Source organism: Cnephaeus nilssonii (assembly GCF_951640355.1).
Source record: "Cnephaeus nilssonii genome assembly, chromosome: 10".
Lineage (NCBI taxonomy): Eukaryota > Metazoa > Chordata > Mammalia > Chiroptera > Vespertilionidae > Cnephaeus > Cnephaeus nilssonii.
In genome coordinates this window covers 53,057,660-53,077,416 of record NC_137081.1, presented here as the reverse complement: position 1 = coordinate 53,077,416, position 19,757 = coordinate 53,057,660, and the positions used below count along the sequence as shown (strand labels likewise).

At 35.7% G+C, this 19,757-nt stretch overlaps 1 protein-coding gene across 2 annotated transcripts in view; it reads right to left on the bottom strand.

Annotated features, from left to right (window-relative positions):
* Positions 1-19,757, bottom strand: part of KCNH7 (potassium voltage-gated channel subfamily H member 7) — a gene marked incomplete at both ends in the record, with an annotated part of 421,921 nt that overhangs the window by 46,854 nt on the left and 355,310 nt on the right. For both annotated transcript variants that reach the window (XM_079783286.1, XM_079783285.1), the window contains 2 exons: positions 1,650-1,849; positions 7,841-8,240. In XM_079783286.1, coding sequence (XP_079639412.1) covers positions 1,650-1,849; positions 7,841-8,240 — 600 coding nt within the window. The remainder of the gene's footprint in view (positions 1-1,649; positions 1,850-7,840; positions 8,241-19,757) is intronic.

Sequence of the window (19,757 nt, the reverse complement as noted above, 5' to 3'; positions counted from 1 at the left end):
AGCAAGTGGTATATAAACCATATTTATAGGTAATAGAGTCAAACAATGAAAGGTAAATAGATGTCACAAAATAGACTTTATCACAAAATATGGCCACAAAACTAGAGTTATATGGAGAGGGGAGGTACAATAAATAGCTGTTTTATTATTGTTATTGAAATAATCTGGCGTATAAAACAACAAAATTGAGTGGCACATGTGTTGGTAAAAAATTCTTGGCACTGCTTCAGCCAACCCAGCATTAGAGAAACCCCAATAGTTTCTGAATGATGATATCTTTGTTAAATAATAATATATAAAAGTGATCAATTTATAGGTGTTTTCTTGTGAGACTAAAGTGTTACCCTAGTAAGATCAATTTATCAAATAAATTTTCGCAAAGAACACTGAGATACCTGGAAATAACTCATGAAGTTAGGTTATGATTTTGTATAAAATCTGCTAACTGATTGGCTCTTCAAATTAATTTTTTATTATGGCATGTCCTTACTTCTCAGTCAGATAAATCTCACATACTAAGATAAGTTTATCCATATGTAAATATGTCTTTCAAATTGGGTAATATTTGCAATAATTTCTGTATCTGGATTGCTAATTTTGAATCTTTGCTTTTTTTGTTAGAATATTTACTAGTCAAATTAAAAGATGTCAATCTAAATTGTATAGGTTCACTTATACAAAAATTGCATTATACTGTTGATGTCATTATATGTAAGGAGTTTTATTTTCTGAATATTTTTAGAAACAGGTCCTTGTCCAGTGGAGGAGTAGCTATATGAAATGCACAATATTTTTAATCTTTTAAAAAATAGGTCTATGGTATGCTATAGAATTTGGACCTGTTACATAATTAATCTTGAGCAATCAGTTTCTATAAGCCAAACAGCTAGGTCAAAGAAATGTACCCAATTTTCCTAATATTAAAAAGAGCTTGATGGACCACAGTTATGTTAATACAAATAGTGTTGATTTGGGGGCATTGTCAGAGGAATAAATGGTTATGAAAAGTGATTGCTGATGTTGAATTAGCTTAAAAGTAATGAAGAAATCTATAATTTCTCTTTGAAAGGAAATATACATTAAACCAAATAGAGCAAAGGGGCACATAGTTAATTTTTTTAAATATAGAAAAAATCCCCATACCATAAACATGAAATTTCCTATCATAAAGTGTTTATGACATACTTAAGCTTCCTAACCTCTTCCACAAATTCTCAAAATGACCTATTTTTTGAAGAGTGTTAACCTTGAATTTCTGTTTGGGGCCATCATAGTTATTACTGTTTACTTGTATAAAATCTTAATGCAAATGGGTCCAACTATTTTTGGGGGTTCTGGTAGGTAGGCCATGTGGTGAAAGACCAAGTCCCAGCTTAGCAACGCTCTCTTTAAACAGAAGTGGAGACTCTTTTGCACATAGTTATATCAGTTTGCATCATGTTATAATGCCTTTGCCACACAGTATAACTAGAATATAGCACCATGCAATGCCATGAATTGAGAATGAGAGATTATCTCCAGGGGAGAAAATAAACATCTGAGAGAGAAAAACAAAAGCAAGGGGTTCAAAGCTGGTGAGACTAGCTTTTCCATTTCGGCTGTAGCTAAAATGCCTATGGTTCTTTCGTTTTGGAAACAGAAATACATACCATATTCATGTCAATGCCGTTGGTGTAAGTCCATGCATGTTGGAAATATTCTTCAAGCCGCTGCCTCAGAGGATTGGGAATTTGGTGAAAGCGAATGAACTCTTTTACTCGCAGCATCTGCATGTGGTACCTGGCAGTTCCCGAGTACAGTCTTTGGATAATTGCAGATACATTCCCAAAAATGCTTGCATACATTAGTGCTGGATTGAATAAAAAACAAAGTTATGGGGGAAGATTGGAGTTTGGAAATATAATATCTTGTCAGAGTCTCAAGTATGTTAATTTTTATTTATCTCAATTCAGTCATGAGGATTTACCATTGGCCCTTGGAGGAAAAAAATGGTCAAGTCAATGCAGCTTTAAATTTTATAACTTTGATGATAAATCTGGAGAGGAAAAGTCTCTAAATTCCTGATGGATTCTAAATTAAAGTTAAAACTCAGGTTGTTTACAATACCAACCTGTAAGCGGGAGTGCTGATTAGAGATAAAATGCCTTTATAATAAATATTTTGTTTGTAGAGAAAAATAGACTAAATCTTTGTGTGTGTGTGTGTGTGTTTTTTTTTCTATGGGAAGAAATGAACTGCTATGACACTCTTTCTAAGTATCGCACTTAGGTAGAATAACCTTTTCAGTGCTTCCTGAGCTAAATCTTTATAAGTTAACAGGAGGCTTTTAAGTCATCTTCTCTTTATCATATTGTCATTCAGTTTCTAATAATGCTAAAAAGTGCTATACTCCACAGAAAATCGAATCATGACAAATGGTCTCTACCTTGATCTTTGGATGTGTCAGAGCATTAGAGAGAAGGTTATATATGTTTAAGGCACTGGAACTACAATATACCAAGCACGTGGGGAAAATAAACAAACAAACATTTTTAAATGTTTAATTCAACTATATTCAATCAACACATTTTCCCCCCAACACTTTTTATAAAATATGATCTCTATAAATCATGTAACCATTTTAAAAGTAGATTTTGGCCAAGTTCAAGGTGTTTTAAAGCGGCTTTCCTTGGTAATTGGCTTTCTTTTCCACCTTTGTCTCTTGGTGAACATGGTCCCTGTTTGCCACAGGTGTCCCTACTAAGCGAATGTCCCAAAGAAAGCAGTGGCCCCTTGTTTTTATCTGTTTAAAAGGGTGAAAGTTGGGGCCATCTGTGGTGAGGCCGAATTGGGATGTGTGAAAGACAAGATGTCTCAGTAAGGCAGACAAACTGTTTAGGCTGTATCTTCCACAGAAAAAAAAATACATGAGGCTAACTTTAATAAATGAATAGTTGATTAAGAAGGGAGTTAACAATACTTGCCTGAAACTGATTCCTGTGATCCAAGGAGATTCATGTGAAAAATATATTTTACTCTTCCTAATTGTAGTGTTGGAAATATTTATGCATGCTGTTATGTCTCCATAGCACCTATCATATGCTCAGGAAATAGTACAAATTAAATTCACTCGATTTAATCAGAGGGCACATAATCAATGCTAGTTATTTTACCTAAACCACATAATTACTTAAGAGCCAGGGAAAACATTCTTATTTCATATTTAATAAATACTGTGGTTTTAGATCTATATTGCCATTAGAATGAACCAAAACATTAGTTTGGGTCATAAACAGGTATTTCCACTCCTTGACAAGATGGTAAAATCTAGAGTATAAGTACGTTGAATACATGAATGACCTGTATTGCTCCTAAGATATTGTATGCTGATGGCTTCTTAGATTATAATAGAGACATAATATTTTTTTCTATTTTTTAAGGAAGCAAATAAATCTAAAGACTGTCAGCAAGAGAGAAGCACAAATTGACTATATTATGTATACATTATTAAGGTAATGCCCATCAACTGGCATAAAATATGAGTCAAAAGCACCGTGGAGTAACATTTTCAAGCATTACTTTCCTAACTCACTATTTTATTTAGCTTTCCATAATAGGGAGTTATTATTTCATCAAAATTATTTGCTTTAGGTTTAGATATTATAGAAAATATACATTAATCTTAAACATTTCTTCAGGATACTATACCCCAAATCAGATATGCTAACCAAACTAAATGAATTTAGTTGGCTATTTAGGTATTAGCTGAAACATGTTGATAGAACAAATACACTTGATTTTCTACAAATTACACAAACTTAAAAAAATTGTAACTTAAACATTTTATTGATGTGTAATTTACATATAATGAAATGAATCTGTTTTAAATGTAACGTTCAGTTAGTTTTGACAAATGTATACACTCCTGTAAACACAATCAATATATAAAACATTTTCATTACCCCAAAATATTTCCTGTGTCCCTTGGCTGTCTGCTTATTCATTTCAGACCCTAGAAAACCACTGAGGTCCTTTGTATCATTAAAGTTTAGTTTTCATTTCCTGGAATTTCATATAAACAGACTCAAAATGTACACGTTCATTTGTGCCTGACTTCTTTTGCTCAACATTTTGATTTTGAGATTCATTTTGTGTTGAGTGTAACAATAAATTTTTTTTTTTTTATCACTGAGCAGATTTGTATTGTACGGCTATACCACAGTTTCTCTCCTCTGTAGCTAGAGAGCTCACTGTTTCTAGTTTTTTGGCTATAATGAATGAAAGTGCCATGAACATTTTTTACACAAATCTTTGGGCAAACATTTTCATTTCCCATTTACAACCTAAAAATGGAACAGCTGAGTTGTATGGCATGTTTGACTTTATAAGAAATGGCCAAACTATTTCCTAAAATTGTTATGTTACACTTCTTCCAGCAATGCATGAGAATTTCACCTCTGTTTTTAAGATTTTTTTTACCTCTTTATCATTAGTTTTCAGTATTTTTATTATAATGCATTGTGCATATTTTTATTATAATGCATTGTGTGTGTGTGTGTGTGTGTGTGTGTGTGTGTGTGTGTGTGTGTGTGTGTGTGTTTACCTGTTTGGGATTTACTGAACTTCTTGGAGTTATGATTTATAGTTTTTATCAATTTTGGAAAAATCTCAGCCATTTCTAAAAAAAAATAATTTCTGCCTCCCGTCCATTTTCTGGAAGTCTACATACACATTTGTTCAAGGGTTTGGTATTGTCTGCTACTCCTATAATCTCTGTTAACTCTAGCTGTAGGTTTAAAAAATGTTTTTTCTCCTGCTTATGCGTTACAATTCTTATTTCTTAGCATATCTATTAATCTTTTAATGGATGGTGGGCATTGCAAATTTAACACTGTTCATTGTTTTATATTCTTTGCCATCCTTTAGAAATGGTGGATGTTGTTCTTGCAGGCAGTTAAATTACTCATAGATCAGCTTGCTCCTTTTGAGGCTAGTATTTTAGGCTTTGTTAGGCTAGACAAGCTCTAGTCCTATGGTAACATTTTTCTGAGATTTAGAGTTTTCCACTCTGCTGGTGGGAATTGTTCAGCTTACAGTACTTCTGGAATTTATTTGTCAGTATTGGAGGAATTTTACCTCATGCATTTGTGACTTGGCATTCATCAGTAGACTCAAGGGGATACCTATCCAGGTTTCTGGAGATTTTTCCATGCCATGGCTGCCTCTTTTCTGGTTCTCTGTCTTGTCAATAATAGCACCTGCCTCCACAACTTCTGATCCTGTGTTCTTAGCTCAGTGAGATACCTTTCACTGCAGAAAGTGCCTCCAGACTGAAAGCTGAGGATAACAGGAGGCCCATCTTGTTTGTTTTCCTTCTTTGAGGGATCAGATGCCCTACTATTTTATTTCAAATGTATAAAAACAGTTGACCTGCATATTTTGTTTAGTTTTATGCCCTTTAAAAAAAGATATCGGGGTATTCTAGTTATTCCACCATGGCTAAAAGAAGAAATCCAATGACATGTTTTCCATGCTATAAACACAAGGAATTCTTCCAAGATGTTTGTTAAGTAGATCATAGATGAAACACATTTGCCTTAGTTTACTGGTTTATGTGTTTTAAAGTTAAATGTCTTTTATTCTATTTATGATAGTTGAATAAAGAATAAATTTGTATATTAGAATACCTAGATGTAAATACATGAACATAACTTACATTTACACTTATTTGATGGCTAGCAAATATCAGTGACATTTTTACTATTGTTAAGTTTCAAGTCTTAATTTTACTTTTTTCTTTATTCATGGCTTAACAGGTCATAAAGTTCTTCAGGAATATTTACACATGTTTCCTGTGTGACATTAAGCTTTATATAATCCCATTTTGATTAAGGTTTGCAAAACTGATTTGTTATTCAAATAAAGGATGTCATGTAGGAAGTGGGATGTCTCATACTCTACCCAATTAACTAGAATGTTTTTTCTTTTTTAAAAATAAGAAATTCACTTGCAGGAGACACATTCCTAAAGAATCAATAAAAATGACCTCATGTCACATTTTAAAAAGAAGAAAGAGTAAAGAAAGAAAAAAGAAAAGCAGAAAGGAAACAAAAAATAATGAAAACTGCCCCAAATCCCCTGGTTTAGGAATTAAAGATTAGATACAGAGCAAGTAAAAAGTTGAGTTTTTTTGAACTTGAAATAAAGTACTGATAAACAGTATTATGAATTTCACTTAATTTTCACAAGTGGTAAGGGTTTCTAAGTGGTGAATAGGTTAAACTTCAGTGCATTTTAAAAATGCTTTCTTATAAGTTCTAAGTTTCAAGGTGCAGATTTTGTTTTCTTTTTAAAAAAGTTTATATTTATATATATATATATTTTTACATAGGTGTTTAAATAATAAAAGACACATTTTTCTTTTGCTTGCTTGCTACCTATGTCACTAAAATTCACAACCACTCAAAGTATTTGCTAGCAGTTATAATCATATAACAGGGACTGTGTTCTCTAAGATAATTTTTCTATTTTCTCCAGTAGGCCCATTTCCATTTCTGGATGCAATGCTACTTCTGTGTTTACATCCATGGCTGAGTCTGAATTTGAAGAATATTTTAAAAGTTACTTAAATATAACAATTTTGCCTATTCAAATGTTACTAAAAAAACGCCCCCACCAAGACATATATATATATATATATATATATGTATATGTGTGTATATATATGAAGTAAATTTTAAATAAAGTGGACAATAAACTGGTGAGTCTTTTAAAATTTCATAAATAAGTCTTATCTAAGCACATTTCATTAGTCAATATTGGAACAATAAAAAATAAACTCTCTGGAAACAATGATTGGTGGCCTCCCACAAGCATCCCGACTGGGACCAGGTATTGAATCTGCAACCCAGGTACGTGCCTTGACCAGGAATCAAACCCATGACCCTTCAAGGTGTGGGCCAACACTCTAACCACTTAGCAACACCAGCCATGGCTACAAGATTACTCGTTAAAAGGGATTTATAATTCCATGTACAAGCCCCTAAAAATGTAAAAAACAAACTCTTTGAATCAATTTTCAAATTTGTATGAAATCTAAGGATGATGCTATTTTTAAGTTTATACTTTCATCAATTTGCCAATTGCTTCCTGGTATAAGCAAGGTTATCTTTACTGGATCCAAGGTGTGATTTAAAAAAAATATATACTGCTATTAAAACATCTTTAGTCCAATACAAACTTTTTTTTCTTATTCTAAAGAAAAGTTTTCCTTATAAGTAATGCTCATGATATTACTCAATTACAAGGTAAAGGTCAATCAGTTAGGCCTTGACATAGTGTCACAGGGAAAGGGATTTATGGGCAATAATAGGGAGATATATACATACACACACATAAAGTACATATTCATATATAAGAGATTAACTTGCATTATTATTAGTGATCATATATACATATAAATTAGTGACATATATTTCTATATCTAATTAGGACGTCTAGTAATATAATGTAAGCTCATCTTTCCCATTCGAACCTGCCTCAGCTGGAAATAGAAGATAACTATGGTAATAAATTATGGACACTCTTTTACAGCAGTAAAGGTGAACTGCAAGTCTCAATTCCTGAATCCCAAGACCTGTGTGACTCCAGTTTTATGCTCATGCTTTCCTGAGGTCCTGAAAACCTTTGGTTGCTTCTCTTTAAAGACAAAAATACTATGATACCTAAATATGTAACCCCATTACTTCTACAATTTTCTATTTATATGTATATATATTTTGCCTTACTCAAAATGTTCTGGTGATATCAATTTTGTGATATTATTTTGTCCTAATAGATAACAAAAGAGAAGTCTACTTACAGCCAATCAACATGACACAAATTGAAAAGATTTTTTCCGAATTGGTGTTAGGTGACACATTCCCGAATCCTACACTGGTTAAACTGCTGAAGGTAAAATAAAGTGCTGTGACGTATTTGTCTTTAATGGATGGCCCAGAACTTGAGTCACTGTCATTGTAACGTTTTCCAATTTGTTGTCCTAAGGAATCCAACCATCCGATTTTGTCAGTCAGGTAGGGCCTTTCTACATTCCCAATCGCATACCAAATGCAAGCCAGCCAGTGAGCAATCAGGGCAAATATGCACATTAAGAGCATTAGAACAGCAGCGCCATATTCTGAATACCGATCAAGCTTCCGAGCCACTCGCACAAGACGGAGGAGTCGAGCTGTCTTCAGAAGGCCAATTAATGTTGTTGTCTGTGGAAGTAAATATGTGTGGTCAGAAACAGTTGATAAAAGTTCAAGGTATGCTGCTGTGAAGCTAAGTAGCAGGAACAGGTTAAAACAACATGGTGGCATCAATGAAAACTGTGTATTTGAATTAAGTATTTTCTTACCCACTTTGTAAAATATTCTGCAAATGTGCATTACACTAATTCAGTATCTTGGCATGCAAGAACTCCGGGACCAAGGATTTATCTATCTTACTTTATGCTCTAACCACCATGGGTAAATCATTCCTTCACCAACAAACATCCCAGGGTGTTACTGGTGTACCCAGCATGTGCCACACACTGGAAGTAGAGTATTGAAAAAAACATACATGGTCACTTTTCTAAGAGAGACAGTTATTTGGCAGACAAAGTGTCTTCTTTAATGAAGAGAAACAAGCTCACTATCTATTGGGAAGGTAAACAAACAATAAGGTCATTTCAGAGATGAGAAGTGCCGTGATGAAAATGAGACAGAGTGATATGACAGAAGACGTTTGGGGGCTGGGTTGGAATGGGGACCAGTTTATAAAAGAGGGCTTTGCTGAGAAGATGTCCTTGGGATTGAGAAAGATCTGCATAAGGAGAAGGAGCCAGTCAAGCAGATAACCGGGAAACTTAATGGATGATTGCATGCATGCACTAGACACTATATTTAAATGCATTTTTTTCCTTCTTAAATATGTTAAGTTGATAAATTGTTTCTTGCTCTCCTAATGATATAATGCATTTTGCTTTGTGGTGTAATATATGTAACTAGTTACATGATTATTATTGACCATGTATCTAATGATAGGACACTTCTATATAATAACATGATACTTAACTGGCTGTTTGGACTTGAAATCTGCTGAGTACAAATTACAAGTTTATTTTTTGGGTTTCCTAAATAATGTCAACTATAAGTACTACATAATTCACAGTGCATATAATTATTCCATAGCTACATGGTGTTTACCAATCAATTATTTAGTCATTTTATCTACTCATTGTTGGTGTTTATTTCACGAAGTGCATTCAACTGAGTTAAGAACATATATTTTAATTAGAGAGGTAGTTCATGACATAAGTATCACCCTATATCTATTCACATTGACTTGGTGGAAAAAGGGCACTAAATATCAAGAAAAAAATTTTCATTAAAATACTGTAATTGTTGCATTCCCCCCCCCCAACCCCCCTTAGGTCATAATGGTCACAAGGGAAGGGGAGATTTCTCAGTTTCCCTGAGTACTTTTTTTAAAATTTTAAAAAATATTTCTTTATTGATTAAGGTATTACATATGTGTGCTTATCCCCCTTTAATTGAGTACTGACACCTTCTACAGGTGAGAGGAGCTTGTGTAGTTGAGATGTGCTGATCACAATTGGACTCCAGACTTAGCTCATTTTGGAATGTGTGGAGAGGGGAGTCTTCCCTGTTTTCAATGCTGGGTTCTTTTTTTTTTTTTTCAAGTGCAATACAGAAAATAGTTTTTTTGTCCTTCACAAATTTAAAAATATATCTCAACACAGTAAATAAACAGAGAATTTAAGTTAGTATTAAGTAGTTCCTTGGGAGGAAAGTCAATTTTCTTCTATTTGTATTATCAGCATTTTAGCTTAGCACTTATGTGCTAAGACTGTTTGAATTCTGCTTCTATACCAGTGTGTCACCTAGGACAAGTTACTTATTTAATCTCTAAGCATCAATTTTCAGTGTTTTGGGCATAATAATGCCTACCTTACAGGACTCTAGAAAATACCCTATAAATGGTAGCTCTTCAGTTCTTATTTGAACACCCCAGGCATTTTGTTTTCATCAGTAAGCAGGAACTTTTTTATAAAATGAGTTGATAGAGTTTACACACTTTCAAAATGCATTACCCAGATATCTGGAATCCCAAATGGAGGTATTTTAACATTGGCTTTGCAGGTTCCACAGGAAATGGCGGGGATTTTATTTTATTTTATTTTATTTTATTTTATTTTATTTTATTTATTTTATTTTATTTTATTATTTATTTTTTGTTAATCCTTGACCGAGGGTATTTTTCCATTGATTTTTAGAGAGAGTGGAAGGGAGAGGGAGAGAGAAACATCAATATGTGAAAGACACATTGATTGATTGCATCCTGCATGTGTCCCAACCAGCAATGGGGATCAAGCCTGCAACCGAAGTTCTAGGTCTGTGCCCTTGACTGGAATCAAACCCAGGAACCTTCAGTTCACGGGCCGGTGCTATATCCACTGAGCCAAACCAGCTACGGTGCGGCAGGGATTTTAAAGACAAGAACTTCATCCAGTTGCATTGACTGCTCAGACTCTGATAATACGAATCACTCTGGTTCAATGTGTCATCATTTCTATACTTCACTGCTTAAGTTTACATGTTTATTTTTTATCCTAGCCCAGTTATATATTTCCTTCTATTGAGAAATCAGTAATATCTGAGGATTATTATTCAAAACTTCTTGTCCTCAGAACAAAATTTCTCTTTGAACCCCAAAGTAAATGAAACATAATGAAAATTCTCTGCATATTTGATTAATGAAGTGAGATGCTTCAAAAGAAATTAGCTGTTTTTACTAGATCATAATGTGATAATAAGAACTGACTCTTCAGGCTGCAAAGGTGGTAGAGTAGGTAAAAATGATGTTATAAGGCAAGGAAAAAGGGAATAAAATCTGCTGGCATGCCACCCACCTCCTTTTTGCTCTCTTCCCAAAGAAACCTCTGATGTTACTTCTAGAATTATATTACAATGAGATAAAACCTAAATGACAGTACGTTTTCTAACCAGATAAATAAATATATCTTATATAATAACACCCAAGAGACATCTTTTCTGAACAAAAAAAGCTTAAGAAATTGGGTACACAATGAAGTCTCAACCCAATTTCATAAGTGAATATTGACTTTAGAGTCAAAGCCATGTACCCAAACATAACTGTATGTTAGTCTGACAATATGACAAATGACTTGACCTTCTTTCTATTGTTATCAAGATGCACTAATACACCTGGGCATTCTTTCTTAGCTACAATTTTATACAGCACATCTTGTAGATAACACAGTATTGCAATAACTCATTTCTTCTTGTTGCTTAAATATCTCTTTACTAGAGGCCCGCTGCACGAAATTTGTGCAGGGTGTGTGTGTGTGTTCCTTAGCCCAGCCAGCACCCGCTCCAATCTGGGACCCCTCGTGGGATGTCCGACTGCCCGTTTTAGCCCGACCCCTCTCACAATCCAGGACTGCTGGATACCAACCGCTTGCCTGCCTGCCTGCCTTCCTGATTGCCCCTAACCGCTTCTGCCTGCTGGCCTGATCACCCCCTAACCACTCTCCTGCCAGGCTGATCAATGCCTAACTGCTCCCCTGCTGGCCCGATTGCCCTCAACTGCCCTCCCCTGCTGGTCCAGTAACCCCTAACTGCCCTCCCCTGCCAGCCGGGTCACCCCCAACTGCCCTCCCCTGCAGGCCTGGTTGCCCCTAACTGTCCTCCCCTGTAGGCCTGGTCACCCCCAACTGCCCTCCCCTGCAGGCCTGGTCTCCCCAACTGCCTCCCCTACAGGCCTGGTACCCCCCAACTGCCCTCCCTTGCCAGCCCGGTTGCCCCAACTGCCCTCCCCTGCAGGCCTGGTCCCTCCCAACTGCCCTCCCCTGCAGGCCTGGTTGCCCCCAACTGCCCTCCCCTGCAGGCCTGGTCTCCCCAACTGCCTCCCCTGCAGGCCTGGTCCCCCCCAACTGCCCTCCCTTGCAGGCCTGGGTCCCCCCAACTGCCCTCCCCTGAAGGTCTGGTTGCCCCCAACTTCCTGCCTCTGCCAACCTGGTCACCCCTAACTGCCCTCCCCTGCAGGCCTGATTGCCCCCAACTGCCCTCCCTTGCAGGCCTGGTCCCTCCCAACTGCCCTCCCCTGCAGGCCTGATCACCCACAACTGCCCTCCCCTGCTGGCCATCTTGTGGTGGCCATCTTATGTCCACATGGTGGCAGTCATCTTTGACCACATGGGGTCGCCATCTTGTGTGTTGGAGTGACAGTCAATTTGCATATTACCCTTTTATTAGATAGGATAGATTTAAGCAAAGTTTTGTCCCAGGTTGCACAACACAAAGAAGTGATTGCACCAAAATCTCAGGGAGAATAGACTAAGGAATGGTCAATATCCTCTTGCTGATTTGTAGGAGATTGTTTGTCTCCATTGTTTAGTACAATGGACTATCTTGTATGACCTGCAAGTGAAAAATGTGACCGACAATTACCTTACAATATAATTTTGTAGACATCAGAATTTGGCTGAATGGAGTGTTTTCAGAATGTATGGCTATCTCACAGCATATCTAATTTTATATACTATCCAGACATATTATGGGAGGCTGTCTTTGTGGGTTTTCTCAATTTTTAAAAATAGACATGAAACCATTCTTAAATCAATCATAATAATTTCAAAAATTATAGAGATAATGGACTTTCTCTTAGATGATAGTTCTTGAGCTTTTCATTGGATATTATAAAAATATTGCATTCATTGTTACTTTTGGTAGAGATTAAAAAAACATTAAAGCTCACTAGAGGTAAGTATTGTTATTATGAAATATAAAGACATAATGATAATAAGTAAGATATAGAAAGAGCTGAGCCATTTTGCAGGGGATTGAAGCAAGGTACTTTGTTTCCTTCCCTGCCCATGAACTACAGCAAGTCAAGGCTCCGCCTCATCAATATCCACGCCATCTCAGAACTCTGATTCAATGATATTTCAAATTCTTTTCGCTTTTAATGCCATAATAAAAAAGTGTATTTATTTAAGGCTTTTATTTTTAATGCTTTTTTCATATTTTAAAAAAAATGTAAAATGCCTCTTCCCCTGGAAATTCACTTATTTAAATTTCAGGGGGAGGGGAGGGAGGCACTGATGAATATAATCCAATTTCAATTTTTAAAAATGTATCTATATCCACAGTTTATTAAAGTCCTAGATACTTTATTATATTGAGTTAGAAGTTAGTTTTCTTTATTAATTATGACCTTCTCAACTAAATTTTATTTTAATAATGTATATTCTAAACAATTATATCCTTGCAACTATGTTAGGTACTAGACCCAGATTCAAGATTACGTAATTTTTTTTTACTAGACACTTTACAATATATCAGGCAATATTCTCTCTTAATGTAGTGGAATTCATTTTCAAGACCTGAAATAGAATAGAATATTTCTGATCAGTATTCAACAACTCTCCACTCAAGATTAAATGTGGCTACAGTTAAACTGAGAAAACCTCATCTGTAAGAGAAAATCTTATGCTCAAATGTTTTTCAAAATTATTTTGAAAAATAATTCTACTGTCTTTTTAGTAAACATTTTCAAGACTCTTACATTTGAAATACTTTATTTCAGAGGTTTTCTCTCTAAAACTGGTGTTTACGGTAAGTGGAAAGAATTATTCTTTTATAAATGAGGAAATATAAGTATGTTATCTTTGGTTTCATCTACAGGGTTGATAAATTGAGTTGTCACTGAAACTTTCTACTTAATCCATTAGTTTGTCTTGCTTGTCAAGAAATATTTGGATACAAGAGGAGGAATGGGAACAGTGAGTAATAAATTTCATAACTGTACACTTACGTTTTGCTTTAAATTTTATTTCAATTACCTTTAAGCTCTGGTACTTGTAAACAGCATTTAATGAATTACTTACCAATATAACTTAATAATTTGAAACTAGTTTCTAGTTTGTTGTTCATCTTGAGTCACATTATTTCAATATTTCTAAGAACACACTCACTAATACAATCAAAGAGCTACATTTTGAGTGTATAAGAAACATTGAAGGAATAACCTAACTTATCCTTTCTTTATTCATACCAAACCTCACACATTTCTCCACTAACTGTGGCTTTTAAAGAGAAGATGAACTTAAACCTTCCTGGGAAACTCGCTCCAATATTGAACAACCTTTACTGTTTAGACCTTTTATTTTTATTTTGTTTTATAATTAACATTCTATTTTTCTGCAATTTAAACTCACTTTCTCTTTCTTTAGTTATAGGAACACAGAAAACTGGGCATCAAATGATTCTAAATACTATGTAAATGTTACAGTAAATAAACAATGATGGATGTTACATTTTTAAAATGGAAATTTTACTTGGTCTGAGAAATATGTAACCAAAAATTGTGCCTTTATGCCATCTCTAGCAAATTGTAGTCAATACATCACAATAGATCACACGTAAATAATGACTAGATGATTAACTTAATGCAAAATAAAAAACCTTTTTTATGGAATGTTCCTATATCTCCTTGGTTCAAAAATTATTCCTTTGGAAATTTTGCATCTCTCACTTATCATGTCACAATTTTTGCAGGCATGACCAATAGCATCAAATACGAGCCATTGGAAACTTCTGCTATAACACCCCAATAACTAGCTAAGGAGAAAGACACAGTAACTTTATGTATAGGCACATATTTGAAATCGTGTCTCCAAAATGTGCTTTGTTATTTAAATTTAAACACGAGTATGGCTAATGTATTATAAATTCACTTCCAACAAACTAATGACGACTATTGGGGAGGTCAGGTTCAGACAGAATGCTGACAAGATAATCAGATGCCTGCTAAGTTTTTCTTTGTATCCATTCCATGATTCATCTATCAGATTAATGAAGTAAAGACATCAATGTGAGCAGAAACTCCTCCTTCTGATTAAAACTTTCCCTCAGAGAGCACTTTAGTTACTTAGGTTTCAAAAGTCTTGCCTGCATTCACAATCCATGAAGAATAACTGTTAAGTGTGAAAGTAAAGAGGCCAACAAAGCAAGTAATTAATCAAAAGAATACTATTTTCAGGGGTAGAAGAGGTTAATGAAGCATTTAACTAAACAGAATGCTCTAGGTTCTAATTGTTAATATTTCTGAAAGTAAGACTTGCCACAGCTAAGCAAAATATGGGAAAATTTGAGGCAGATAATGACAAGTTGGCTTCCTGGAGGCTGATCCAATAATATTGCTCCTTTGCTTCAATAATATGAAAGTAATTTGCTATGGATAGCATGATGTTTGATGATGCAAATATTAAGAAATAAGGAACCATTTCCTTGGTCTGTCTGTATGACACTAACATCCAGGAAATATTAATGACATAGGCCTACTTATTGCTGGTATTCATTTTCTACAACCTATTTTTTTTAACATTATAGAAGATCCTCTAATTATTTATAGGTAATTTGCATTTACTTAAACTAAAAGAAATTAATATGATATTTTGAAGAAAATAAATAATTCTGCTCATATATCTATTTTAGTAAAAATGTATATGCCAAGCTATCCTTTGTATGTATATGCCAAGCTTACCTTTAAAACATGTTACCATTGCCAACATGTTTTATAGATAAAATAATATAAATCCAAAATTCAAATTATTTTTCTTCTCCTGAGTTGAGTGTAAATAAAACTAAAATGCAACAGTAGCTTACAATTTAGAGAAATTATTTTATTTATTTATTTATTTATTTATTTATTTATTTATTTATTTATTTTTGTTGTTTATTTCAAAGAGAGAAAGGGAGAGGGAGATAAAAACATCAATGAAGAGAATCATCTATTAGCTGTCTCCTGTATGCCCCCTACTGGGGATCGAGCCCAACAACCAGGCATGTGACTCGACCTGGAATGGAACTGAGACCTCCTGGTTCATTGGTTGGCACAACCACTGAGCAACACTGTCTGGGCTGGGAAATTAGAAGAAAGACATTCATGTTCAATTGACATTAACAAAATTCTTTTCTCTAAGGTCACTCATGATGCTGTGATGCATGGAAACATTTTAATAATTCAGTTAAAACTAAGCAATTAAGAAATCATGAATGGGCCTGGCCAGTGTAGCTCAGTTGGTTGGGCGACATCCTGTGCATTGAAAGGTTGCTGGTTCAATTCTAAGTCAGGCCACACGCCCAGGTTGTGGGTTCAGTCCCCAGTGGGGGCATGCAGGAGGCAGCCAATCAGCCAATCGAAGTTTTGCTTTCACATAGATATTTTTCTCTCCTTCCTTCCTCTCTCTAAAAATCAATACAAATATTAGGGAAGAAAAGAAATCATGAATGTTCTTACATTTAGTTGAAAATCACTTTAACTTGTTTATTTATGTATTTATTTGTAGAAATATTCTGTGAACACCCAAAAGCTCTCTCCTGGGCTTCCCCTTTATCCCAAATAGGCCTCTGGATCTTTTTAAAATGCCAGCTGAAAGGCTTTGCTTCAGACCCGCCAGATATGAATCTCCATTCTTTTCTAAGACCCATGTAGAACCTGGTGCACGGTCCTGCTATGGAAGCTCTGATCCAAACAAACCTTTGTCATGATTGCATCTGATTTATAATCTAATGAATCTCATTTCTTTTTCTTATACTCACTCATCTTTCTAGCTGCCCATGTGGTGCCCGACTTGCCTACCTGTCATCTGTACGGGATGACTAATAGGCATGGCCTGAATGGACTTTCTATGCTCATAAACCACCTTCTTCTCCCCAGATTTCTCCCATTTGGATAAATGTGCAACAATCTATAAAAGTTGCTTAAGTCCCTTCCCCAACCCCCCAAAAAATTTTCAAACAAGAAGGAAGAAACAACAAAATCTTTGAGTGATCATTAATTATGCTTTTCTCTCTTTTTTTAAACAAATATTTTTTTATTATTGATTTCAGAGGAGAAGGGAGAAGGAGGAAGAAATAGAAACATCAATAGAAAGAGAATCATTGATTGGCTCCCTCCTGCATACCCCACACTGGAGGTCGGGCTCACAACCTAGATACATGACCTGACTGAGAATCAAATCATGACTTCTTGGTTCATAGGTCAGTGCTCAACCACTGAGCCATGCCAGTCAGGCAATTCTGCTTTTCTCTAATCCCCCAAGAATATTTAATCCATCAACAATCTCTCCTCTAATATATTCCAAATATACCTACTTCTCTTCACCTGTATTGCCACCACGTAGTCCAAGCCATAGTTGTTTGTCCCTCCTACATTATAGGAAATCTTCTAAAGTGGTTTCCCTGTTTCTACTCTGACTAAATTGTCTGCAGACATCAGCCATGAGGTGTTTCAAAATATCCAGTGGATCATGTCACTCCCACCCCAAAGGTTTCATTGCAGGCAGAATAAACACAGACTCCAAGGCTGCATGTGATGTGGCCCCTGCCTCTGAACTCTGAATCCTCACACCTTAGCACACCTCCTCTCACTATGGGCCAGCCTGGCTGCCACTGCCTTCTTTCTGGTCTTCTTCCCGCCAAGGCTGTTCCCCAGTGGGGCCATTTTCACTAGTGTTTTCTTTTGCTTAAAATGCTCTGCATGTGGTTTCATGAAGCTTGTTGCTTCTGGTTAAGTCTCAGCTAAAATGGCACCTCCTCTCAGAGGTCTTTCCTAATCTTCCCATCCAAATTAGGCCCCCCACCCCACCCCAAAGTCATTCTGCACCACATAGCTCTTTCTTGTCAGCTCACAAACAGCTTAGGAATAAAAACACAACAATCCTTTTCTTCATGTGAAGACTTCTAATATTGTCCCTTTTCTTTCCTTTTATTACCAAGATTCTAGCAAGAGGAGGCCTTACTCACATCCTGTTAATTTCAGAAGCCACTTTAGTTTGGCTTATGGCTAATATCCAATTAATATCAACGAACATGGAACTGATATACTCAATGACTTATTTTCAGTCCTCATCATGCTTTATGTATTTATAGCATTTGACACTCTCACCTTGAATTGTCCTTTACTTCCAGTAGAGTAAGGTAGGCAAAAGTCCTATAATGCCTAAAGCAGTCTCCAATAACAACAAAAATGTTGTGTTCTACATAACTTTTCAATGTCCACAGTCATTTGTATAAGCTAAAAATAAATTTATAGCTACTGAGCCTTGAAGCTAGGTTTTACATAAAATAAATTCAGTTTTGCCCATTTTAATATTCATTACATTTTCCAGGAATTTAGCCACCATGTAAATTGAGAGATGATTAATTTGTTTAGTTTGGACTTTTACTAAGAGTTGTTCAATGTTTTAGAAAATTATACCTTCAATGACAACAGGTCTTTTGGTATTTGTGTACTGTGTGATATGTAGCATGGTTATATCAGTATAAATATGTATCCTATATAATAAAAGGGTAATATGCAAATTGTCCCCTTGACTGGGAATTCGACCTGAGTTTGACCAGGGGGCAGGGCCAGCCCGCCAACTGCCCTGGACCCCTCCCCCCAGCCAGCCTGGCCCAATCAGCCCCAATTGGGGCAGGCCAGCCAGAACGCACCTGTGCAAGAATTTGTGTACTGGGCCTGTAGTAGATGTATAAGTGTATACATATATGCATTTGTAGTTATCACAGTCACAGTGTTTCTAGGTGTGTATAAGTGTTAAAATGCACATATATATGTATATATACATATCTACCTGTATATATACATTTATTACATATAAACACACACACACACACATACATATATTCAACCCTTATATTAAAAGGCAAATATAAAGAAAAATATTTAGTTAAATATTGAATTTATTGTTTAAATATGGACTTCCTCATTATAACTAGGTTATAGCATCTGGTAACTTCATTATATCATTTAATATAGACATACCTGAAGCATTTATATATTTAACTAGGTATTTTATTAGAAACATTTCTTTTATTTCTCCTTTATATTAAGGATAAAAATTATATATTACATTTGTAAAATTGTGTGTTAAAAGATTATATTATCTATGACTTTTATTTAATGACTAGAGGCCCTGTGCACAACATTCGTGCACTGGGAGGGGCGGTCCCACCGCCTGGCCTGCGCCCTCTCTCAGTCTGGGACTCCTCAGGGGATGTCCGCCTGCTGGGGAGGCAGGAGAGGCTCCCACCACTGCTGCTGCACTCGCCAGCTGTGAGCCGAGCTTCTGGCTGAGCAGGGCTCCCCCTGTGGGAGCGCACTGACCACCAGGGGACATCTCCTGCATTGAGCGTCTACCCCCTGGTGGTCAGTGCGCATCATAGCGACCAGTCGTTCCACCGTTTGGTCGATTTGCATATTAGCCTTTTATTATATAGGACAATAAAAGGGGGAATTATAAAATATTTATTATATTGGGTCTGATAGGGCTGGGAACCAATAGTTTATAGTTTCATGCCTCTAATGGGCTTTTCCTCTAACTAGCATGATCTTCCTACCCTTTCTACCTGTAAAACTTCCACCGGTAATCAGGAACTCCCCTTTCCATGCTCACATGTCCCTTGTACACAGCACTATAAAAGCATTTCTCAGATGGTACTTATTCTATTCATCTGCTGCTCTCCCACTGTAGACTGCAAGCTCCAGACAGTGTGGTCCTTGTCTCACTCTTTCCTGTAAACTTGGCACATAGTGGGTTCTCAATAGATGCTTACAGAATGAATGAACCTATTTGAGAATCTGACTAAAGCTATGAACTCTGTATTCAGAAAATGTACTATATATACACATGCCAGCTT